This window comes from Danio rerio, chromosome 17 (genome assembly GCF_049306965.1).
Source record: "Danio rerio strain Tuebingen ecotype United States chromosome 17, GRCz12tu, whole genome shotgun sequence".
NCBI classification, from domain to species: domain Eukaryota; kingdom Metazoa; phylum Chordata; class Actinopteri; order Cypriniformes; family Danionidae; genus Danio; species Danio rerio.
Genome location: NC_133192.1, coordinates 6,570,001 through 6,596,657, shown reverse-complemented (window position 1 = coordinate 6,596,657; position 26,657 = coordinate 6,570,001). Strand labels below are relative to the sequence as shown.

The 26,657-nt window shown below is 40.2% G+C and overlaps 2 protein-coding genes and 1 long non-coding RNA gene across 5 annotated transcripts in view; 1 reads left to right on the top strand and 2 right to left on the bottom strand.

Moving 5' to 3' along the window:
* The window catches only part of LOC141378507 (uncharacterized), a 122,881-nt gene extending 101,534 nt beyond the window's left edge, over window positions 1-21,347 (top strand). The window contains exons 4-5 of the long non-coding RNA XR_012393210.1: window positions 18,086-18,184; window positions 18,689-21,347. This is a non-coding gene — a long non-coding RNA (uncharacterized lncRNA). The remainder of the gene's footprint in view (window positions 1-18,085; window positions 18,185-18,688) is intronic.
* Window positions 1-26,657, bottom strand: part of cdc5l (CDC5 cell division cycle 5-like (S. pombe)) — a 453,211-nt gene that overhangs the window by 44,791 nt on the left and 381,763 nt on the right. The window lies entirely within an intron of this gene.
* Window positions 1-26,657, bottom strand: part of runx2a (RUNX family transcription factor 2a) — a 169,350-nt gene that overhangs the window by 56,625 nt on the left and 86,068 nt on the right. For all 3 annotated transcript variants that reach the window (XM_068214370.2, XM_068214369.2, NM_212858.2), the window contains 1 exon segment: window positions 21,838-21,942. In XM_068214370.2, the coding sequence (XP_068070471.1) occupies window positions 21,838-21,942 (105 nt within the window).

Below are 26,657 nucleotides of genomic sequence, written 5' to 3'. Positions count from 1 at the left end.
GAAAAATGAAATGAGAATCAGCACCCTAAGTTTGAGGCCATGATGCTCCAGCGGAAAAAAGATGGTTTGCCATCTCCAGGTTTGAGGAAAGTCCACAGGTGAAGGAGTTTAAGTATCTTGGGATTTTGTTTAGCCAGTCAGCCAATGTATCTTGGGATTTTGTTCACGAGTGAGGGAGGGATGGAACGTGAGATGACAGGCGGATTTGTGCAGCGGCAGCAGTAATGCGGTCAAACTATAAGTCCATTGTGGTGAAAAAGGAGTTGAGGGGAAAGGCAAAGCTCTATATTTACCGGTCAATCTACGTTCCTACTCTCACCTATGGTCATGAGCTTTGGGTCATGACCGAAAGGACAAGATCTCAGATACAAGCGGCTGAAATGAGTTTCCTTCGCAAGGTGGCAGGGCGCACCCTTATAGACGGGGTGAGGAGCTCTGTCACCCGGGAGGAGCTCGGAGTAGAGCCGCTGCTCCTCCACATTGAGAAAATTAAGCTGAGGTGGCTCTTGCATCGTTTTCGGATGCCTCCTGGACGCCTATCTAGGGAGGTGTTCCAGGGATGTCCCTCCAGGAAGAGGTCTTGGTGAAAACCCAGGACACGCTGGAGGGACTCTCTAGGCTGGCCTGGGAACGCCTCGGGATCCCCCCGGAGGAGCTGGAGGAAGTGTGTGGGGAGAGGGAAGTCTGGGGTTCTCTCCTAAGACTGCTACCCCTGCGACCCAGCCCCGGAAAAGCGTTAGAGAATGAATGAATGAATGTGGGAAAATTGCTTGCTCTGTTAAACATCATTTGGGAAATATTGGAAAAAGAAGAGAAAAAAAAATTCACAGAAGGGGCGAATAATTTTGATTTCAGCTGTGTATAAAAATCTATTTGTTCTCACTTTGATCTAAAAATCTAAAAGTCTTACTTTGACTTTTTGTCTTGTTTCTGGTCAAAATATCTAAAATATGTTAAATTAAGAGGCATTTCCTAGACTTAGAAAATAGTGAGACAGAAAAATACTACTACTAATATTAATTATATAACTATAGGGTTTGCTTGTTTTGTTTTGGCACTTCTAAAATGTGGCTAATTTAAAATTTTAATGGGACAAGTAAAAAAAAATCCATTGACAATTACCAAAAAAAAACATATATCTGAAATTTAATTTATAATAGTCTTATAAAGGTCTTTAAAAAGTCTTAAATTAATATATGGTATGGTAAAAGTAACCTACCCTAGACTGATTACTACTCATATGTGATGTGTTGTTGACGAAAGCCAACAAAAACAGTCACACACTTTTCTAAATCTGCCTCAAAGTAGGAGCTGGTCTTACTGCTTTGTTTTCGGTGGCCTGTGCTACTTTTTGTGTTCGTATTACCTGTCTGGACAAGCATTTCTGAGCGTTCAAAGGCACAGAAACATCACAGCCTCACCACTAATACTCATTTCAGCATCGAGCAATTAGAGCAAACCACAACGTAAACAGTCTGACTTCAGCAGCAGATTTCATGCGCTATAGACTGCAGCTGTTATGCAAACAGTACAGTAAAACGTGTGGCGGCAAAACTCTGAACAACTCAGATTTATTCAGTCAGTGTGTTAAAGCTTTCAGAGGCCGACACATTCAACAACAGACCACTAGCAACACTCAGTCATTTTATTCATGTCATGCTTAAAAAATGTAAAAATGTTACAGTGAAAAATGTGATTCATTCAGGAATATGGATTAACATGATTTGTGTTCAAATAAATAGTAAAATAGGTTTGTTTTTATTTGTTCACAGCATTTACAAAACAGGTTATTTAAACAACATAAATGATAAAAATATATTAAATATTGATTTTTTTTAATTGTTTTGAAAAATATATTTGAACAATGAAAATAATTATATTCATTTATTTATTATTTTTTAAAACTACATTTAACTTATGTAATAAATAATAAAAATAATTAATAATAATAATAATAAAATATATATGTATAGTAAAGAAGATTAAATAAATTTTGTATTATTTTGTATACAAAATAGACTTTTTTGTCTAATTTAATTTGAAGCAATAAAATAACTACACAAAAACTCTCTATTTTTATGTATATGTATGTATGTATGTATGTATGTATATATATATATATATATATATAAAATAAAAAAATAGATATATATACACACATACGTATATGTATATACACACACACACACACACACACACACACACACAGTTAAAGTCAGAATTATTAGCCCCCTTTATTTTTTCCCCATACAATATGTGAGCAGTTGTACACGAGTAGCAGTGCGATATGGCTGTATACTGTACACTTCTACGAGTGTGATATTGTGTTTATACAACAGTTCGTCGGCATAATCTTGTTTATGAAAAATAACATTTTAAAATTAAATGAAAGCAGAGTCTTAAAAGCCCTTTTGTATTAGTAACTACTTTCTTCTGCCATTTTATCACATTTGCAGCTGACTTCAGAACAGCAGAAACCGTTGCTACTTCACAAATGTCCCTTTTGTGCAGGGGTTTCCAAACTTTTCAGCCTGCGACCCCCAAAATAACAATGCCAGTGACTCTCGACCCCCAAAATAACAATGCCAGTGACTCGCGACCCCCAAAATAACAATGCCTGTGACTGGCGACCCCCAAAATAACAATGCCAGTGACTTGCGACCCCCAAAATAACAATGCCTGTGACTCGCGACCCCCAAAATAACAATGCCTGTGACTGGTGACCCTGGAAATAACAATGCCAGTGACTCGCGACCCCCAAAATAACAATGCCAGTGACTCGCGACCCCCAAAATAACAATGCCAGTGACTCGCGACCCCCAAAAAAACAATGCCAGGGACTCGCGACCCCCAAAATAACAATGCCAGTGACTCGCAACCCCCAAAAAAACAATGCCAGTGACTCGCAACCCCCAAAAAAACAATGCCAGGGACTCGCGACCCCCAAAAAAACAATGCCAGGGACTCGCGACCCCCAAAATAACAATGCCAGTGACTCGCAACCCCCAAAAAAACAATGCCAGTGACTCGCGACCCCCAAAATAACAATGCCAGTGACTTGCAACCCCCAAAATAACAATGCCAGTGACTGGTGACCCTGGAAATAACAATGCCAGTGACTCGCGACCCCCAAAATAACAATGCCTGTGACTGGTGACCCTGGAAATAACAATGCCAGTGACTCGCGACCCCCAAAATAACAATGCCAGTAACTCGCGACCCCCAAAATAACAATGCCTGTGACTGGTGACCCTGGAAATAACAATGCCAGTGACTCGCGACCCCCAAAATAACAATGCCAGTGACTCGCGACCCCCAAAAAAACAATGCCAGGGACTCGCGACCCCCAAAATAACAATGCCAGTGACTCGCAACCCTCAAAATAACAATGCCAGTGACTCGCGACCCCCAAAATAACAATGCCTGTGACTGGTGACCCTGGAAATAACAATGCCAGTGACTCGCGACCCCCAAAATAACAATGCCAGTGACTCGCAACCCCCAAAAAAACAATGCCAGTGACTCGCGACCCCCAAAATAACAATGCCAGTGACTCGCGACCCCCAAAATAACAATGCCAGTGACTCGCGACCCCCAAAATAACAATGCCAGTGACTCGCGACCCCCAAAAAACAATGCCAGTGACTCGCGACCCCCAAAATAACAATGCCAGTGACTCGCGACCCCCAAAAAAACAATGCCAGTGACTCGCGACCCCCAAAATAACAATGCCAGTGACTCGCGACCCCCAAAATAACAATGCCAGTGACTCGCGACCCCCAAAATAACAATGCCAGTGACTCGCGACCCCCAAAATAACAATGCCAGTGACTCGCGACCCCCAAAATAACAATGCCAGTGACTCGCGACCCCCAAAAAAACAATGCCAGTGACTCGCGACCCCCAAAATAACAATGCCAGTGACTCGCGACCCCCAAAATAACAATGCCAGTGACTCGCGACCCCCAAAATAACAATGCCAGTGACTCGCGACCCCCAAAAAAACAATGCCAGTGACTCGCGACCCCCAAAATAACAATGCCAGTGACTCGCGACCCCCAAAAAAACAATGCCAGTGACTCGCGACCCCCAAAATAACAATGCCAGTGACTCGCGACCCCCAAAATAACAATGCCAGTGACTCGCGACCCCCAAAAAAACAATGCCAGTGACTCGCGACCCCCAAAATAACAATGCCAGGGACTCGCGACCCCCAAAATAACAATGCCAGTGACTCGCAACCCCCAAAAAAACAATGCCAGTGACTCGCAACCCCCAAAAAAACAATGCCAGGGACTCGCGACCCCCAAAAAAACAATGCCAGGGACTCGCGACCCCCAAAATAACAATGCCAGTGACTCGCAACCCCCAAAAAAACAATGCCAGTGACTCGCGACCCCCAAAATAACAATGCCAGTGACTTGCAACCCCCAAAATAACAATGCCAGTGACTGGTGACCCTGGAAATAACAATGCCAGTGACTCGCGACCCCCAAAATAACAATGCCTGTGACTGGTGACCCTGGAAATAACAATGCCAGTGACTCGCGACCCCCAAAATAACAATGCCAGTAACTCGCGACCCCCAAAATAACAATGCCTGTGACTGGTGACCCTGGAAATAACAATGCCAGTGACTCGCGACCCCCAAAATAACAATGCCAGTGACTCGCGACCCCCAAAAAAACAATGCCAGGGACTCGCGACCCCCAAAATAACAATGCCAGTGACTCGCAACCCTCAAAATAACAATGCCAGTGACTCGCGACCCCCAAAATAACAATGCCTGTGACTGGTGACCCTGGAAATAACAATGCCAGTGACTCGCGACCCCCAAAATAACAATGCCAGTGACTGGTGACCCTGGAAATAACAATGCCAGTGACTCGCGACCCCCAAAATAACAATGCCTGTGACTGGTGACCCTGGAAATAACAATGCCAGTGACTCGCGACCCCCAAAATAACAATGCCAGTAACTCGCGACCCCCAAAATAACAATGCCTGTGACTGGTGACCCTGGAAATAACAATGCCAGTGACTCGCGACCCCCAAAATAACAATGCCAGTGACTCGCGACCCCCAAAAAAACAATGCCAGGGACTCGCGACCCCCAAAATAACAATGCCAGTGACTCGCAACCCTCAAAATAACAATGCCAGTGACTCGCGACCCCCAAAATAACAATGCCTGTGACTGGTGACCCTGGAAATAACAATGCCAGTGACTCGCGACCCCCAAAATAACAATGCCAGTGACTCGCAACCCCCAAAAAAACAATGCCAGTGACTCGCGACCCCCAAAATAACAATGCCAGTGACTCGCGACCCCCAAAAAAACAATGCCAGTGACTCGCGACCCCCAAAATAACAATGCCAGTGACTCGCGACCCCCAAAATAACAATGCCAGTGACTCGCGACCCCCAAAATAACAATGCCAGTGACTCGCGACCCCCAAAAAAACAATGCCAGTGACTCGCGACCCCCAAAATAACAATGCCAGTGACTCGCGACCCCCAAAAAAACAATGCCAGTGACTCGCGACCCCCAAAATAACAATGCCAGTGACTCGCGACCCCCAAAATAACAATGCCAGTGACTCGCGACCCCCAAAATAACAATGCCAGTGACTCGCGACCCCCAAAATAACAATGCCAGTGACTCGCGACCCCCAAAATAACAATGCCAGTGACTCGCGACCCCCAAAAAAACAATGCCAGTGACTCGCGACCCCCAAAATAACAATGCCAGTGACTCGCGACCCCCAAAATAACAATGCCAGTGACTCGCGACCCCCAAAATAACAATGCCAGTGACTCGCGACCCCCAAAAAAACAATGCCAGTGACTCGCGACCCCCAAAATAACAATGCCAGTGACTCGCGACCCCCAAAAAAACAATGCCAGTGACTCGCGACCCCCAAAATAACAATGCCAGTGACTCGCGACCCCCAAAATAACAATGCCAGTGACTCGCGACCCCCAAAATAACAATGCCAGTGACTCGCGACCCCCAAAAAAACAATGCCAGTGACTCGCGACCCCCAAAATAACAATGCCAGGGACTCGCGACCCCCAAAATAACAATGCCAGTGACTCGCAACCCCCAAAAAAACAATGCCAGTGACTCGCAACCCCCAAAAAAACAATGCCAGGGACTCGCGACCCCCAAAAAAACAATGCCAGGGACTCGCGACCCCCAAAATAACAATGCCAGTGACTCGCAACCCCCAAAAAAACAATGCCAGTGACTCGCGACCCCCAAAATAACAATGCCAGTGACTTGCAACCCCCAAAATAACAATGCCAGTGACTGGTGACCCTGGAAATAACAATGCCAGTGACTCGCGACCCCCAAAATAACAATGCCTGTGACTGGTGACCCTGGAAATAACAATGCCAGTGACTCGCGACCCCCAAAATAACAATGCCAGTAACTCGCGACCCCCAAAATAACAATGCCTGTGACTGGTGACCCTGGAAATAACAATGCCAGTGACTCGCGACCCCCAAAATAACAATGCCAGTGACTCGCGACCCCCAAAAAAACAATGCCAGGGACTCGCGACCCCCAAAATAACAATGCCAGTGACTCGCAACCCTCAAAATAACAATGCCAGTGACTCGCGACCCCCAAAATAACAATGCCTGTGACTGGTGACCCTGGAAATAACAATGCCAGTGACTCGCGACCCCCAAAATAACAATGCCAGTGACTCGCGACCCCCAAAATAACAATGCCAGTGACTCGCAACCCCCAAAAAAACAATGCCAGTGACTCGCGACCCCCAAAATAACAATGCCAGTGACTCGCGACCCCCAAAATAACAATGCCAGTGACTCGCGACCCCCAAAATAACAATGCCAGTGACTCGCGACCCCCAAAAAAACAATGCCAGTGACTCGCGACCCCCAAAAAAACAATGCCAGTGACTCGCGACCCCCAAAATAACAATGCCAGTGACTCGCGACCCCCAAAATAACAATGCCAGTGACTCGCGACCCCCAAAATAACAATGCCAGTGACTCGCGACCCCCAAAATAACAATGCCAGTGACTCGCGACCCCCAAAATAACAATGCCAGTGACTCGCGACCCCCAAAAAAACAATGCCAGTGACTCGCGACCCCCAAAATAACAATGCCAGTGACTCGCGACCCCCAAAATAACAATGCCAGTGACTCGCGACCCCCAAAATAACAATGCCAGTGACTCGCGACCCCCAAAAAAACAATGCCAGTGACTCGCGACCCCCAAAATAACAATGCCAGTGACTCGCGACCCCCAAAAAAACAATGCCAGTGACTCGCGACCCCCAAAATAACAATGCCAGTGACTCGCGACCCCCAAAATAACAATGCCAGTGACTCGCGACCCCCAAAATAACAATGCCAGTGACTCGCGACCCCCAAAAAAACAATGCCAGTGACTCGCGACCCCCAAAATAACAATGCCAGTGACTCGCGACCCCCAAAATAACAATGCCAGTGACTCGCGACCCCCAAAAAAACAATGCCAGTGACTCGCGACCCCCAAAATAACAATGCCAGTGACTCGCGACCCCCAAAATAACAATGCCAGTGACTCGCGACCCCCAAAATAACAATGCCAGTGACTCGCGACCCCCAAAATAACAATGCCAGTGACTCGCGACCCCCAAAATAACAATGCCAGTGACTCGCAACCCCCAATATCTTCTGAGGTGGCTTTAAATACAGAAACCTGGCATGCAATGGCGCACAAACACCAATAGACCCAAGTCTACTCTTCGTTTAATTTTTTATGTATGTGAGTGCTGTAAATGTGGCAGAAAGTTTAGGCAAGGAAAGGAAAGGAAAACTTTATCTATAGAGCACAATTTTATACAACCTTAGTTGATCCAAAGTGCTTTACAATAAAATAAAATATTTAAGAAAAAACAATAAAAACTTGTATTTAAAATGGAAGAAAAGGAAATATATATGTATATATGTAATGCTAAAATACTGATAAGAAATTACATGTATGCGTCACTCAAAGGCAAGGGAGTAAAAATACGTTTTTAAGTAAGATTTAAAAGTATCCAAGGATATAGAAATCCAGATGTTCAACGAGAGACTGTTCAAGAGCATTGGGGCCGCCTAATAAGCTCACTTATTATACAAGCTGTATATGCCAGGAATTTTTAAATGGTGTTATAAAATCAATCTGCTGCATCTGATGCTATTGCTGTGTCTTTATAATGTAATTACCCCAGTGGTCGCAATGCAATAGAACTAGTTACTATAAGCTAATATAGTAACTATATAAAGAAGTATATATTAACTATGAACGACTATTTTTTCTTTTCAGGTTTTGGATCAAATATGGTAATATTTATGGTTTAATAAAAATAAATAGATTTTTGGAAATCACCAAGCGACCCCCCCTTTATTGTACCGCGACCCTCACTTTGAGAACCACTGCTTTAGAGCTAGTATTTGAAAGATTCTCTAGCATAATGTCTAAATTAATGACAAAACAAGTGGTTTTGCCTGAAATACCATCAGTCTAAAGAGATTTCCAAGTATTTCTCTGTTGCAATCAGGAGATCACAATAATTAACCCCAAAAAAGCCAAAGCAACGCAAACACTACCAGTTACTATAATACAGTAAAAGCCCATGGATTATACTACTGTAACTGTAAAAAAAAAGATTTCTGCTATTTGAATCCATTATATCTGTAATAAACAAACCATTTGACTATTTGCTATTTTTTGATTTATGTTTAATTATTAATGTTTTTAGAAAAAGGAGAAAGTGAAGAACTAAAGTGTGTCCTGCTGTCGTGTTTGGCGTGCAGAGACAATAGCTGTTTTCCAGCAGTCAAAACACAGCGTCACGGATCATCTTGGGAAATAGGCTTTCTGAAAACAGCCCATGTTTTCCATCTGCCCAATGAGATGTGGCATTAATTACCAAGCACAAACTCTCCACATGCCTTTACCTTTAGAAACACCGTCTAGACTCTACATGCAAACACTTACACACTTAAACTGTCCTTAAAACAGTCCAGTGATGACAAAGTTTAACAGAAGATTCCCAATACAATCTGTTACGAAAAAAAAAAAGTCTTATTTATGAATATGAGCTGTGCTGTTAGGATGGATTTTACATTAGTGTTTTAGCTGTTTTATTCATTTTTATTTAACTTCTATTATTTATTTTTATGTATTTAAAACAACACATTTTTTATTTGTTTGTTTATTTGTTTATGTTTATTATTGAATAGATATTTTGTGTAATGTTTATTTTTTTACACTTATTTTTAAAATACTGAAATATTTATTTATTTATTTATTTATTTATTTATTTATTGTTAAATATACATTTTGTTTCATGTTTATACACATGTTTAATACAAATTTATTTAAATATTTAATATTATTTTAAATATATATTATAAAGTAAAATATATAATTTTAAATATAAATTAAATAAATATAAATAAATGAATAAAATTAAATATAAAAAATTATAAATATTATATTTATAAAAATATAATATAAATATATATATACATTTTTAAATATAATTTTAAAGTAAAATATATAATATTATCTGACATTTAATTCTGTAAAGAAATAAACTAGTTTACTTTGAACTTTAATCATTTTAATGAATACTATTTAAATAATATAGTCATCCAATTTAATTATCCAAAGAGCCGACCCCGCAACTATACGGGACTAAGGCCAAAGAAGAAGAAGAAGACAGACATCTGCAGGAACCACCAAAATTAATTACAGCACCCTAGACCACACAGAACCTAAAATGTACACTTTCAAATGGGAGTTTATAAAAAAAAAATACATAAAGCGCCTCTTTTTATAGGTGGTCATTATAACACAGACAACATAAACAGTTATTTTACACACTTTCAATGGTGTTTTTTGCATTTACACCTCTTCATGTGGATTTGATAAGCTTTTAAATTTGGGCAGGCAAAATCCAGGCGGAAGTTCCAAAATAACAGCAGAGTTTAAGGGGGCTAATAATTTTGACCTTAAAATGATATAAAAAAAATTTAAAACTGCTTTTATTCTAGCCGAAATAAAACCAATAAGACTTTCTCCAGAAGACAAAATATTATAATAATTACTGTGAAAATTTCCCTGCTCTGTTAAACATAATTTAGGAAATATTTAAAAAGAACAAAAAAATCACAGGAGGACGAATAATTTTGACTTCAGCTCTACATGAATGATTTGGCTTTGCTGTGTATTGATTTTTCCTGTCTCGCAGGCATATAAAGAGTGTGTTTGACGTGTGGAGCGAGCGCTGGAGGATCAGATATCGTGTAAAACGCCGCTATTACGGAGAAACACTGGCAGTGGTGGAGGTAAGAGTAACACAGGCCTCCTCCCAGTCTATTAGCCCAAATTACTCTTAATAAGCAGAGTTACACGAGAGCTGCCAATGATTACAGCTCCATCCCACAATGCACTGCTGCTGTCTGAGCAACAGGAGGGCCGCTTGTCTCGCTGCCATTGGCTGCAGATAATTGGATCAGGCTCCAGTTGAATCCTGTAAGTAATATTTTCTTTACAAATGAGGAGACGCTGCTGGGGAATTTCACGCTAGACTAAATAGATCTGCTCTTTCTCAGTTGCTTTCACAGTTTGGGAAAAGTGGAGAGCGGCTTAGAAACCGTGAAAACATGGACAGAGTGATGATGCCATTTTAGAAAAACTTGAAGGCACAAAGTACTCGATTAATATAAATGTTTTGTGTGTGTGTGTGTGTGTGTGCGTGTGTGTGTGTGTGTGTGTGTGTGTGTGTGTGTATTTTTTCTTCATAATTATACTATTATACATATTGAGTGTGTCATGGTGGTTGGTGGTTAGCGCTGTCGCCCGCACAACAAGAAGGTCACTGGTTCCAGTCCCAGCTGGCTCAGTTGGCATTTCTGTGTGGAGTTTGCATGTTCTCCCTGTGTTGGTCGTGGGTTTCCTCTGCGTGCTCTGGTTTCCCACACAGTCCATTGCAACCCAAGCTTATCTGAAAACGTAGTCCCTTGGACGTTTCTGGAGACAGTGGAATACGTCCCGGGAGGTACGTATGGCTGCATTTATTTTTTTTCAAGCGAACGCTACGGGGCGGTGTGACGCTGTTCCCTTTCGTGCTTGCCGGCCAGCCGACCGCTTACCTCCTTGTGGAGGGCTTTCCCGCTGCAACTCGTTTGTCTACTCAGCTCACCGTGTACGTCGGCAGGCTTGAGATGCAGAGAGGAGTTGACCACGTTGATCGGTTTTCGAGTCCGGGGAAGAGCGGTTCCAGCAATCAGGTAAGACAAAAACAGAATCCCCAAAATTAGGTGAACAAATTTCGTAACAGGGTGAGAATGCGGTGAAATCTGAAAACGCGGTAGAAAAAAAATCAGGGCTTTTCTTTTTTTGGACGGCTTTTGTGAACTGTTGCTCGGGTTTAGGGAAGCGAGCGGGCGGGCGGGTCAATCGGTAAAATTGGTTGGGTTTAGAGAAGGTGGAAGGTCAGCCGATTGGCCGGTCGCGCAGTCAATCATCCGGTCAGTCGGACAGCGGCCTCTGGTGGGTTCACGCGAGAACAGCGCGGGCGCGAACTGCACTCGCGAGAGACGTTTGAGATGCGAAAAAGCGCACAACAGCTGCCTCTCACGGATTCGCAAAAACAAAAACTGCAGCCAAACGTACCCGCCGGGACCTATTCCGCGGCCTCCAGAAACGTCCGCGGGACTACGTTTCCACAATGAGCCTGGGTTGGTCCAAAGACATGTGCTATAGGGGAATTGAATAAACTAAATTAGCCACAATGATAGCCGGCTTTCCACTGCACACGCCATTCGAAAACGACTGTCGGAATACGCCCCCTTGTGGCAGTCGCACAGAATTTTCAGTTCTGACGTGCACCATGGGAGAGAAGCTGTTCTCGCAGTGTCCGAAATAAAGGAGTGCAAAAGCCATTATTCTCTGTGCGCTCACCATGATTGAATGAATGAATGAATGCTAGAAATTCGTAGACCACTAAAAAATATTAGATACAACATAAAAAATTGATTTTTATTACTTTATTACATACATTTATGAATAGGTTTTATTTTTTTTAATATAGAATTTTTCTGATTCAAAAATAACCAAATAAAACGAACCTGCTTGGACAACACTGGAATACATCACATCTGGTCGGCCGGTCACATACGATCTAGTCGCAGGAGTTCAAATATTTCAACACATCCGCAGCTCAATTCAGATCCGAGTTTTCCGCATACGGAGATGATCGGAACTCAACGCAGTGCCCGGACTATTCTCAAGTGGAAATGAATTACTTCCGGTCTGTCGCTAGTCGTTTGTCGTGTGCAGTGGAAAGTATGCTTAATTGTGTGTGTGTGTGTGTGTGTGTGTGTGTGTGTGTGTGTGTGTGTGTGTGTGTGTGTGTGTGTGTGTGTGTGTGTGTGTGTGTGCGTGTGTGTGTGTGTGTGTGTGTGTATGATTGAATGTGAGAGTGAATGAGTGTTTCCTAGTACTGGGTGGTGGCTGGAATGGCGTCTGCTACGTAAAACATATGCCAGGATAGTGGCAACCCCTAATAAATTACGACCTCTAAGAAAATAAGCCAAAAAGAAAATGAATGAATGAATAAATAAATTAAAAAAAAAAAATATATATATATATATATATATATATATATATATATATATATATATATATATATATATATATATATATATATATTCATTCATTCATTTTCTTGTCAGCTTAGTCCCTTTATCTATCCGGGGTCGCCACAACGGAAGGAACCGCCAACTTATCCAGCAAGTTTTTACCCTTCCAGCCACATCCCATCTCTGGGAAAAAAAAGTAAATAAATAAATATATATATATATATATATATATATATATATATATATATATATATATATATATATATATAAAACTATGTTTTAAAACTGTGAAAAGTTTTGAAAATGAGGCACAAAGTACTAGTTTAATATAAATGTTTTGTTTTGTGTGTTTTTTGTTTTCATTATAGTTATATTATATATAATATATAGGGCTTGAGTGGCCACATTCAACACATTTTAGCTCTTAAGTGGCTGTATAAAATACTTTGAATCTTTTATATTTTGTTACAGACATACAGTGTCACCTTGCAACTGTTAAACTGGCTTACTCCCTTTATTCATCAGTGGTCGCCACAGCGGAATGAACCGACGACTTATCCAGCATATGTTTTACGCAGTGAATGCCCTTCCAGATACAGCCCATCACTGGGAAACATCCATACACACTCAATCACACACATACACTACGGACAATTTAGCCTATTCAGTTCACCTATAGAGCATGTCTTTGGACTTGTGGGGAAAACGAAAGCACCCGAAGGAAACCCACGCCAAAACTGTGAGAACATGCAAACTCCACACAGAAATGCCAACTGACCCAGCCGGGGCTCGAACTAGTGACCTTCTTGCTGTGAGGCGATTGTGCTACCCACTGTGCCACCGTGCTGCTGCAACGGATGTAAAATATGTTGTTTATATACATATTTAAAGCGTAGTTTCATATTTCAGCCGCAGTAGAACTAGCTGACATGTTTGTTTACACCTACAGAAGCCATGTTTGGAGGTAATCGACTGCTCTCTTCTTTGATACAGCATGCACAGAGAGTTAGAAAGAGGAACAGAAGATGAATCGGGGTTGCGAGATGAAAGCCTCGTGACATCAGAGACGCCCGAGGGCGCGATCAATCCGATAATGAATGAAGATCACACACTGGCATAAAGCGTCTCCAAAACGCTGCTGCCAGATGTGTTAATTGAGATGAGAGGGGGGGAAAGCGAGACGTTTAGAAGCGATATTGTTGGTTTTGCTGCCAGAAAGTTTATCAATGAATACGAGGCCGGTGGCAACAGCTGTGTGGCAGACAGGTTGTGCTTTCAACAAAAGTGCCAAACGCAGATCTACAGCAGCGATCAGACTGTGTCTCTCTGTATGATGACGTGAGAGGTAATTAATCATTGGGAATATTCTGGGTGGTAACCAAGGTGTTGCTATGGGGTTGCTAAGTAACAGCGTGTGATGATGCAAAAAGTAATCAATCATAGGAATATTCTGGGTGGTAACCAGGGTGTTGTTATGGGGTTGCTAAGTAATAGCATGTGATAATGTGAAAGGTAATTAATCATAGGAATATTCTGGGTGGTAACCAGGGTGTTGCTATGGGGTTGCTAAGTGATAGCATGTGATAATGTGAAAGGTAAATAATCATAAAAAATATTTTTTTGGTGGTAACCATGACTTTGCTACGTGATAGCATGTGATGATGTGAAAGGTAATCAATTATAGGGAATATTCTGGGTGGTAATCAAGGGGTTGCTATGTAACAGCGTATGATGATGTAAAGGGAATTAATCATAGAGAATATTCTGGGTGGTAACCATGGTGTTGCTAAGTGATAGCATGTGATGATGTGAAAGGTAATTAATCATAGGGAATATTCTGGGTGGTAACCAGGGTGTTGCTGTGGGGTTGCTAAGTGATAGCGTGTGGTGATGTGAAGCTAATTAATCATGGGAATGTTCTGAGTGGTAACCAGGGTGTTGCTATGGGGTTTCTAAGTGATAGCATGTGATGATGGTGAAAGGTAAATAATCATAAGGAATATTCCGGGTGGTATCCAGAGTGTTGTTATGGGGTTGCTAAGTGATAGCCTTTGATGATGTGAGAGGTAATAAATCATTGGGAGTGTTCTGGGTTGTAACCAGGGTGTTGCTAAGTGATGCCGTGACAATATGAGAGGTAATAAGTAATAGGGAACATTTTGGGTGGTCAGCAGGGTGTTGCTATGGGGTTGCTAAGTGCCAGTGTGTGATGATGTGAACAGTAATTAGTCATAAAGAATATTCTGGGTGGTAACCAGGGTGTTGCTAAGTGATAGCGTTTGATGATGGAAAAGGTCATTAGTCATAGGGAATATTCTGGGTGGTAACCAGCGTGTTGCTATGGGGTTGTTAAGTGATAGCGTGTGATGATGTGAGAGGTAATTTGTCATAGGGAACATTCTGGGTGGTAACCAAGGTGTTGCTAAGTGATAGTGTGATATCATATGAAAAGTAATTAATCATAAGGAATGTTCTAGGGGTTGCTAAGTGATAGCGTGTGATGATGTAAATAATCATTGGGAATATTTTGGGTGGTAAACAGGGTGTTGCTATGGGGTTGCTATATGATAGCATGTGATGATGTGAAAGGTAATTAGTTATAGGGAATATTCTGGGTGTTAACCAAGGTGTTGCTATGGTTAACCAAGGTGTTGCTATGGGGTTGTTAAGTGATAGTGAGTGATGATGTGAAGGTAAATAATCATTGGGAATATTCTGGGTGGTAACCAGGGCATTGCTTTGGGGTTGCTAAGTGATAGCGTGTGATGATGTGAAAGTAATTAATCATAAGGAATATTCTGGGTGGTAACTAGGGTGTTGCTATGGGGTTGCTAACGATAGTACTGTTTTGATCCTCCTCAGAGATGGTTTGCTTGGTTCATGGCTTATAACTCTTATAACAAAGACATTAAAATGATACAAAAATAACAAGTGTTAGGGTTAAGGCAATTAAAACATTTTTTTAATTTGTTATGTTATTGTTTTGTTAATGATATTCTGGTCGCTAGATAGATCTCAGCTTACTCTAAGCATGTCAATGGTATTTTTTGCATGTCTCTAGTGAAAAAACCAGCTTAAACCAGCCTAGGCTGGTTGGCTGGTTTTAGCTGGTCGACCAGGCTGGTTTTAGAGGGGCTTTGGCCATTTCCAGGCTGGTTTCCAGCCATTTCCAGGCTGGTTTTAGCTGGTCAGGCTAGGAGATGACCAGCTAAAACCAGCTTGACCAGCCTAGCCAGGCTGGGAGCCCAGCCAAAACCAGCTATATCCAGCTTAAACCAGGCTGGTCAAGCTGGTTTTAGCTGGATTAAGCTGGTCATTTTCCAGCCTGACCAGCTAAAACCAGGCTGGAAATGGCTGGAAACCAGCCTGGAAATGACCAAACCCCCCTTCAAACCAGCCTGGTTGACCAGTTAAAACCAGCCAACCAGCCTAGGCTGGGTTAAGCTGGATTTTTAAGCAGGGTGTGTGTGATCGTTTAGAAATACACGCTAACAGCACATTTAAAACTAGCTCTCGTATCATGAACACTGACCAATTTCACAACCGACAGCAAAACAGTTTTGCATAGAAAACATAAACGTAAGAGAAATCCGTCAGTCCCTGCTAACGGCTGGCGAAATCTGATCCACTTTTATTCGAATATTGTGAAGAACTTTGGCCGTAATGTCAATCGGCAACAGACTTTAATATAAACACGTACTAAAGAAAGTCAAGCACTCTGTGTTCCCGGTTCCATTCTCTGCCACATGAAAGTAATTCACGACAGCTTGTGTGTATTTACAGGTCCTGGGGCTCAGTGTGAAAACTGAAATTTGGCAGCGTCTTCTAACAGTTGCTTTTCTTTTTTTCAGGTAGTGAGAGCAACTGAGAAGTTAAAGCTTGAGAACAGATCTCACAAGTCCAGACATCAGCTCAGATGAAGTGGCTTTTCATAATTGAAGTATAACTGGAGTGTTTTTTTACCAGATCGGGTTCCTTTAGAGAGAGAAAAAACATTGACTGTTTCTCTTTTTCTTCACAAGTCTCTGTTCAATGTTTTTAGGTCAGAGAAATCTGTCACAATGGTTTGTTATAAATCTAGCCGATCACATAAAGACCCAATATTGATGACAAAGTAAATTTTATTTATAAACTAATTTCGAGAGGACCACATAAGTATGATTGGACATGGGTGGTTCTGCTTTAACTATGTATGATCCACCAATCAAACGATTCCTAACTAGGGTTGGGTATCGTTTGGGTTTTTTTCGATACCGGTGCTAAATCGATACTTTTAAAACGGTACCTACCTGAGCTCAAAGCTCCCCTCTCGCCCTGCAAACGAGAGGGAGCCCAGGGCTCAAGGAGCTTTTGAGCTCAGGGTTCTCTCCCGGGACAGCATACCAAATTTGCTTATAATCAACCATCAGATAAGTGTGAACTCTTGAAATGGTTTGTATTTTTTAAAGGGGTGGTCCACTATGATATCATATTTTAAACTTGAGTTGATGTGTAATGAAGCTGTGTGAACATAAACAACATCTCTGAATGTTATACGCTCAAAGTTCAATACAAAGCGAGACATTACCCTCTTTCACACATACAGAGTCTTTATGTGTGAACAGGCCCTTTTTGAAAATACCGGGTAATTCGTTCTGGCTATTTTCCGGAAAGAGAAGTTCTAACATTAGCGGTAATTTGCCGGAATGCTGTGCTGTGTGAACGCAGAAGGAAGATTGCCGGAAAGAGCGCGTTCACAATTAGAATTGTCAGATCTTTTCGGTATATTGGAATTGATGTGTGAATGGTCTTTTCCAGAAAAAATCGGTAACTTCCTCGCCTGTGTGAACAGCACTTTTTTTAAATAAAATTCTCTTTGTTAAACTGTAGAGTTTAATTTTCAACATCAAAAGTCGACAAAGCAGAGATCAACATCCCATAATACAATTCACAACCGTAAATAAATGGAAAGCACTAAACACTTAAACAGGTAATAAACACATCTTTTTATAGTGTGTGCAGTACATAGGGGACAGTGTGCTTGTGCTCCATTGAGGACGCAGCCTAAGCACATGTCAAAGGTCAATCGGTTGCTCGCTCTTAAGACCATGATGACAGACGGACACAAGAGGCCAATACAGTAAACATTTTCACAAGTCGAGCGGTCCTGACAGCACGTGTTTGTGTTTGCCTCTTTCTGAACTCCACAAAGACTGTCTTTGTGCATTGAGGCGTCTGAATCCATCTTTTAAAACAGTACCGTAACACAATCTATGCATCAATTCATGCATCGGGCGCACGTTTCGTCCCACTGGCAGAGCAGACGGGCATTGAGCCAATATCTTGACACAATGCACAACATCATTCACTTCTGAGAGCATACACAAAGACTGAAAGTGTGATCTCTTGTAAACCTGCTTCAGTAATATTTACTCCTTATTTTTAATAGTGTTACAAGCTTTTGACCAGGACTACAAAGCAGCCTTCCTGATCACCTTAGCAACTGCATAGCAATGCTCTGGTAACCCGCATCCCTGCTATTATAGAGGTGAGACACATACATTTTTCTATGTTATGCAATTAGTATGGCTAAAGTAAAAAATGGACTATCAGGGCTTTTTTTCAACCCAGGCTCATTCTGAAAACGTACCGCTATATGCATTTCTTGAGAGCACCAAATATGTCCCAGGAGTTGCGCATTTATTATTTTTTTTTGCAGTTTTGCAGTTTTGAATCCACCAGAGGTCGCTGTGTACGCTTTTTGAGATCTCAAATTCTCTCACGAGTGCCATTCGCGCCTGCTGTTCTTGCACAAATCCACCAGAGGTCACTGTCAACTGATAGTATGACTGACTGACTGACCCACGCCCTCCTTCCCTAAATCCAACCAATAGTGTTTTATAAAGCGATCTAAAAAAAAAGAAAAGCCCTCATCTGATTTTTACAACATTTTTAGATTTTACCACATTTTCACTCTGTTATTTACTTGTTCATTTTAGTTTTTTGTCTTCTGTTTTTGTCTTACCCGCTTTCTGGAACCATTCTTTGCCAGACTCGAACCCCGTTGTTGTGGTCAACTCCTCTCTGGTTATCAATTCTGCAGTCTGCGAGCCACTGGGGAAACTGGTAACAGTGAGAAAGCCGTCCATACGGAGGTAAGCGTTCAGTTGGTAAGCGTGAAAAAGAACGGCGTAACACCGCCCTGTAGTGTTTTTTAAGGCTTTTCTTTTTCTGGATTGCTTTTTAAAACTGTTGGTTGGGTTTAGGGAAGTGGGTGAGCACGGGTCAATTTGTGATTTTGAAAACACTATTGGTTAGGTTTGGGAAAGGAGGGTGGGTCAGTCATTCAGTCAGTCAGTCTGTCAGTTGACAGCGACCCCGGGTGGTTTTACGCAAGAACAGCAGGCGTGAATGGCACGAGAGAAATTTGAGATCTCAAAAAACGTATGCAGCGGCCTTTGGTGGATTCACAAAAACTGCCAAAAACCAAAAAAAAACATCTCCTGAGATGTTTTTGGCGCTCTTAAAAAATGTATACCATTATGTATAAATGTATAAAGTCTCTCTGAATTTTTTTTCTTTTTTAAAAATTCCCAATTGTTCTTTATCAGAGCAAAGAAATTTTCAAAGTATGTCTGTTAATATTTTTTCTTCTGGAGAAAGTCTTATTTGTTTTATTTACGCTAGAATAAAAACAGTTTTTAATTTTTTGAACACCATTTTGAGGACAAAGTTATTAGCCCCTTTAAGCTATATCTTTTTATTCTATAGTCTACAGAACAAACCATCTTTTACAATAGCTTTTCTAATTACCCTAACCTGCCTAGTTAACCTAATTAACCTAGTTAAGCCTTTAAATGTCACTTTAAGCTGTATAGAAGTGTCTTCAAAATGTCTAGTAAAAAAATTATGTGCTGTCATTATGACAGATAAAATAAACTAGATATTAGAAATGAGTTATTAACACTATTATGTTTAGAAATGTGTTGAAAAAATCTGCTCTCCGTTAAACAGAAATTGGGGAAAAAATTAAACAGGGGGGCTAATAATTCAGGAAGGCCAATAATTCTGACTTCAACTTTATATGTGTTTTCAGAATGAGCCTGGGTTAAAATCAACATAAATCTTCGATCGCTAGCAGTGTGACTCAATCACAATTTAATGCAATTGTTCTCCCCCAAAAAAACCATAATGTCGACAAAACATTCTGCACCATCAAAGGCACCTGCTGTAGCACCCAAAAGGCAAAGGAAGATGCTAACCATCGCACAAAAAGTTGGACTTCCGGACTTGCTAAAGGAAGCTAGAAGTTACATGTGTTAAAACAAGAGAGAAAAGTGTGAATGTTAATGCCTATCTGAGATATAGTGTAGTGAGGGGTTTTACAGCCTGAAAACATCTACAACAGTTATAAAAAATAAAGCGGACTACTTTGCAGATTTCACCTATTGCAGGCTATTTTTAGAACATAACTCCAGCGATTAATGAGGGACCACTATAAATAAAATAAATAATAATGATAACACTTTACAATATGGGACATGTAGCATATTTACTAACATAAACGAACAATGAACAATCGTGTACAGTTTTATTAATCATAGTTAAACATTTACTAATACATTAGATAAAGCAATCTGAGTTAACTTGAACTAACAATGAACACTAGTATTTTTACTAGTGAACATTTGTTCATGTTAGTAAATACCAAGTACAGTTGAAACCAGAAGTTTACACACACTGTATAAAAAGGCACAAAACCATTTAAAAAAGTCAGATGTTAATGTGACTAAACTTTTTCTCTTTTAGGTGAGTTAGGATTATCAAATGTGTTTCTGTTCTGCTTAATAGCAGAATAATGAGAAATATTTTTGAGATTTTTTTATAACTTTTCTTGCAAGTCAAGTTTACATACAATAAGATTATTATGCCTCTGAAAAAGCTCAGATGATGGTGTCAAGGTTTTGGAAGTCTCTGATTGGCTAATTGAAAACAATTGAGTTAACTGGAGGCACAACTGTAGAATAGCATTTAAGAAAAACCTCAAACACACTGCTTCCTTGTGTGACAACATGGGAAAATCAACAAGCCAGAATCAACAACAAAAATTCAATTTGCTAAATTACACTGGGGAAAAGAATAATATTGGAGACATGTCCTGTGGTCTGATGGAACTAAGATTGAACTGTTTGACCATAATGACCAGTGTTACACTTGGAGGACAAAGGGGAAAGCTTACAAGCCTAGAAACACCATGCCGACTGTGAAGTATGGGGACGGCAGCATCATGTTGTGGGGCTGTTTTGCTGCAGGAGGGACTGGTCCACTTCACAGCATAGATGACTTCATGAAGAAAAAACATTATGTAGAAATACTGAAGCAACATCTCAAGACATCAGCCAGGAAATTAAAACTTGGCCACAAATGGGTCTTCCAAACAGACCATGACCCTAAGCATACTGCCAAATTAGTTAAATGTGCTTTAAGGACAACAGAGTGAATGTTTTGGAGTGGCCATCACAAAGCCCTGATCACAATTCTATAGAAAATTTGTGGGCAGAGCTAAAAAAGCTTGTGCGAGCAAAAATGTGACCAATGGAAACCAATTCTGTCAGGAGGAATGGGCCAAAATTCATGCAAACTACTGTGAAAAGCTTGTGGAAGGATACCCAAATTATTTGCCCTAAGATATACAGTTTAAAAGCAAAGCTAAAAAAAAAATACCAAGGAAATGAATGAAAACTTTTGGCTGTCTAGAAATTAATAACAAATTCTCAAAAAAATATTCTGCCATTTAGCAAATGTAAATAATTTAGGCAATCCTAACGGACCTAAAATAGTAAACGTTTAGTATGATTTACCATCAGACATTTTTTTCAACTGTATGTGAATATAAGTGAACATATAATCAAACACTAAAAAAATTTTAGGTTCAACACAATTCCTTCAATCTTCAACACAGATTGATTAAGTTGTCCCCAAATAAACTGAAGGATTGTGTTGATTCAGCTCATTTTAAATGAACAGATTGAAACAGCAGCAAAAAATGAGGGAATAATCAACTTATTTAAAGCAACGGCCAAATGCATTTTCTAATCTGACACAAATTGAATATTATACAGACATTCTTGTAGGCACATCATCATTCATCTCTGAGCGCGTGGATTAATCACATGATGATGTGTGATATTTGGTACTCACTTCGCGGCTCGCGCGGTCCGTCCACTGTGACCTTTATGGCTCGGTGGTAAGTGGCCACTTGCGGTGGGTTCGTGAATACTGTGATTGTCAGCGTGAAGCTCTTTCCTGCAAAACAACAAAAAAGGTTCAAACCCGATTAATGCGCCGGACAAAGTGTCTCATTCACAGCACCACGGTCATTTGCATAGCTCTGCTGGCTACGGTGATGACTGTGGGACTTTAACTGCGAGGAACTCAAGCCATTGAAAAGGCCTGGGCGCTATGGACAATAACGGAATTAGTCTGAATGATGACCCGTGATGGCCACTGAATTTGTAATTATCAGTTGTTAGACATCACAGATCACAGAAATGCATAAAAATGAGCCCAGCTCTATATAATGGTTGACTCCATGGGTCTTGTCCAGCTGGCTTTGTAATATGTAACATATAATAATATAGTGCAAGAAATCTATCTATCTATCTATCTATCTATCTATCTATCTATCTATCTATCTATCTATCTATCTATCTATCTATCTATCTATCTATCTATCTATCCATCTATCCATCTATCCATCTATTCATCTATCCATCTATCCATCTATCTATCTATCTATCTATCTATCTATCTATCTATCTATCTATCCCTCATTAGATTAAGACGTTAGTCTTGTTTTTTTAATCTGCCACTATGCTGACACATAGGCATTTGTAGCTCCACCCTCTTTTGACAAGATGTATGATCTCATTTAAATTTAAAGCGACAGTCATATTTAGGATCAAAGCTTTAAAGGCTCAGTTTCAAAGATATTTGTGTGGTATTTTGAGCTGAAACTTCACATACACACTCTAGAGACATCAGAGACCTACAGTTAAAGTCAGAATTATTAGCCCCCCTTGGATTTTTTTCTTTTTTACAAATTTTCCAAATGATGTTTAACAGAGCAAGAACATTTTCACAGCATGTCTGATAATATTTTTTCTTCTAAAGAAAGTCTTATTTGTTTTATTTCGGCTTGAATATAAGCAGTTTTTAATTTTTTTAGAACCATTTTAAGGTCAGAATTATTAGCCCCTTTAAGCTATATATTTTCTCGATAGTCTACAGAACAAACCATCGTTATACAATAACTTGCCTAATTACCCTAACCTGCCTAGTTAACCTAGTTAACCTAGTTAAGCCTTTAAATGTCACTTTAAGCTCTATAGAAGTGTCTAGAAAATATCTAGTCAAATATTATTTACTATCATCATGGTGAAGATTAAATAAATCAGTTATTAGAAATGAGTTATTAAAACTATTAGGTTTAGAAATTTCTTGAACAAATCTTTTATCCTTCAAACTGAAAAAAAAAAACGGGGCCTAGAATTCAGGGGGGCTTATAATTCTGACTTCAACTGTATTTTAGATCTTGTAAAAAGAGGCATAATCGGTCCCCTTTAAGGTGCAGCAGTGCTCTTATTTCATTAATGTATGTGTGCACATGGTGGCTTCATGATCTTTCATCGTACATGAGTCTAAATAACTTCTCCATTTTTCAGAGTGAATGTTTATCAATTTGTAAATCCTCAGCACAGGAAATCCTCAGATAGTTGTAATGAAACAGACTCAGCACTGATGATGTGTAATCTACAACACTTTCTCTGCACGTCACACAGGAAGAAGTGGGTGGAAAAGGACTGACACAATACGACAGACAGCTGCTCTTGGCTTGTGCATTAGTATGCATATCTTCAAAACTAACTTTAATTCCCTAACGCTTGAAATGGGGAGGGCTTTCAGTCCAACAATATTAGGTTATCAAGACCATTTATGCTCCAATTGCCATAAGTGAAATCCATTGCAAGTGTTTTATTGGATATGATGGTTTAATATAGCAGTAACACTAGAATTATGGTCCATTAGTTAATGTATTTACTAACTAATTATGAATAATATTGTAATGCATGTATTAAATCTATATATTTTTGAGTGTATGATTGTGCTTGTTAACATCAGTTAATGCACTGTGGGTTAACGTTATTTAATTTAAATAATGTAATACATGTATTACTAATTGTTTGTTCATATTAGTAAATAGATTACAGATTTTATCAATTGCTTTGGTGCATTTCTCACACTATTTGCACAACAGTTAATGCATTTATCTAAACCAGTGGTTCTCGAATTTTTTTCATCAAGTACCACCGCAGAAAAAAATTGTCTCTCCAAGTACCACCAAAATGAGCAGTATTGAAATAAAGTAGCGTAGTAGGCCCAGTAAAGCAGGTACAACTCTGCACAGTTAAAAAAACGTGGCAGATTACCTCAGAAATATAGGCTGTATGTCATATATGGCATATTATATACAAAATTTTTGCTAAATTTTGAAATATGTAGCATATACATGACATATTTTATTCCTCCGCGTACCACTAGAAGGAAGCCTGCGTACCAATAGTGGTACACGTACCACAGTTTGAGAACCACTGATCTAAACAATTAGAACAAACTGGAAAACCTAGTTGATAACCTGCAAAAGCGTGTCACTTGCTCACAATGGAGAGCTCATTCCTCAAAAGCAAGTATTGATGTCAATGAAAGTGTCCGTGTCATCAAGATGAAAAGTCCTGACAGTCAAATGGCTTTGTCATGTTTCCATTAGGACAGTTTACTCTGTACATTTATTCAATGCAACAAAGTCAGATTTTGGTGACACGTCCTGAAAATGCTAGGGCAGCACTATATATTAATTGCACAGCTGCCATTTTGAAAACTACTGTAAAGTTAGACATCACTGCATTTACTGATGTACCTGAGTACAAGACACTGAATATGTATGTTCCACATGTTTACTGCATTTGCTCGGTGTAATTCTAATTTATTCACAGCGTTGTATTGAATTTAGAATATTACTTCTCACCTATAAAGCTTTAAATAATCTAGCTCCTGTTTATCTAACCAACCTTCTGTCTCGCTACAATCCAACTCGCTCTTTAAGATCTCAAAACTCAGGGCTTCTGGTAGTACCTAGAATAGCAAAATCGAGTAAAGGCGGTCGAGCCTTCTCATTTATGGCTCCTACACTCTGAAATAGCCTTCCTGATGACGTCCGAGGCTCAGACACACTCTCCCAGTTCAAAACTAGATTAAAGACCTATCTGTTTAGTAAAGCATACACTCAATGCATCACCTAGCGGGTTCCACACAGGCTTCTGCATCTTGCTTATATACACGATGAACAGCAGCTACGCTAATTATTCTCTTTATTCTCTATTTTCACCTGGGGATACTCATCCCGAGGTCCTCAGATTATGCAGAGTTACTAACTGGATCCAAGACCAGCGACGAGATGATCCCAAGGTGTCCATATCCGGGACCAGGCCGTATCCTGAGCTGCTGCTGCGCTGTTGGTCATGGGGAGTGGAGAACATGAGTCTGATTCCAGCGACGCTCCAGGGACAGACGAGTCTTCGCTGAGGCCATCTTCCACCGAGGTGACTGAAGCTCTGCATAAGACTTTTGGCCAGCGGAGAAATTAAAATGGTCGTGCCCAACTGAGTCTGGTTTTCTCAAGGTTTTTTTTTCTTCACTCTTATCAGGTGAAGTTTTTTTCCCTCTCCGCTGTCGCCACTGGCTCGCATGGTTCAGGATTGGTAGAGCTACGCACCGATGAATTTGCTCTTCAGTGTTTGAACTCTCAGTAATGATTAAATCACACTGAACTGAGCTAAACTGAACTGAACTGAACTTAAACACTAAAAACTGAACTACACTGTTCCAGTTACTATGACCATTTATGTGAAGCTGCTTTGACACAATCTACATTGTAAAAGCGCTATACAAATAAAGCTGAATTGAATCGAATTGAATTGTGCAAAAGAATAAACACCCTTATTTACAGCAAACATAAACTCTCTTTGGGTAGAGCTGTGCACAACTGTAAACAATATCGCAATACATATTGGAACAATATACACAGGTCTGTAAATCATTCATCATTTTTCTATTTTGTTTTAGAAGACATTTTCAGGAAAAAAAAAGATTTAAACATTTTAATACAATTTGCTTAAAAGATTTTACAGTTTTTCTCAGTGGCGTTGGTGCATTTCTCACAACACTATTTGCATTTGCACAACAGTTCATATATTTCTTTAAACAGTTAGTCATTTGTGCACATCATACTAGCAGTTTCTCATTCCTTCCAACAAATTGCAAATGCTTTTGGACATGCATCAACTGCTTTCATACAACCCTCTGCTTTTTATAAGATTATCATTTGCTTATGTCATGTTGAATCGATCGTATGCAGTACATTGTTGTCTGGGACACAATGCCCACTGCCCCTCTGCCTTCATTGGCTCAGGATCCCCTCTCAACCCCCCAGCCCCCCATGCTATTCACTTTGCGATCGCGTTGAGCACCTGCCCCTGTAAGAGTCTGTGCACGGGCCTGCAAACAGAGTATAGTAAATGTGAAATGTGTGTTTTTTAAACAGAAGTGTATAGTTTTTATAAGAATGTTTAATTATGCAAAGCACCTGTAGTATTTTGACAATTGGGCGTGCGGATGTGCCACTTGTGTGTGCTGTTTTGAAATCACGGGCCCTGTTTTGAATATCGTGCTTAAGCATCCAAAAAAACTATAATAGAATGCAGAAATTCATAACATATTCTTTAAAATAAAGTCATGCATTGTTTTTGTATGTTAATTGATAACAACGTTGTCAAAACACTCAAAAATTAATGACAAAAAATGACTAAAATCACTGTATTCTTCATGTCAGGCCAATAGCTAGTGATTAGACTTTACACAACACACAAAGTAGTTTAAAACTAATTATTGCATAAGAAATAGTA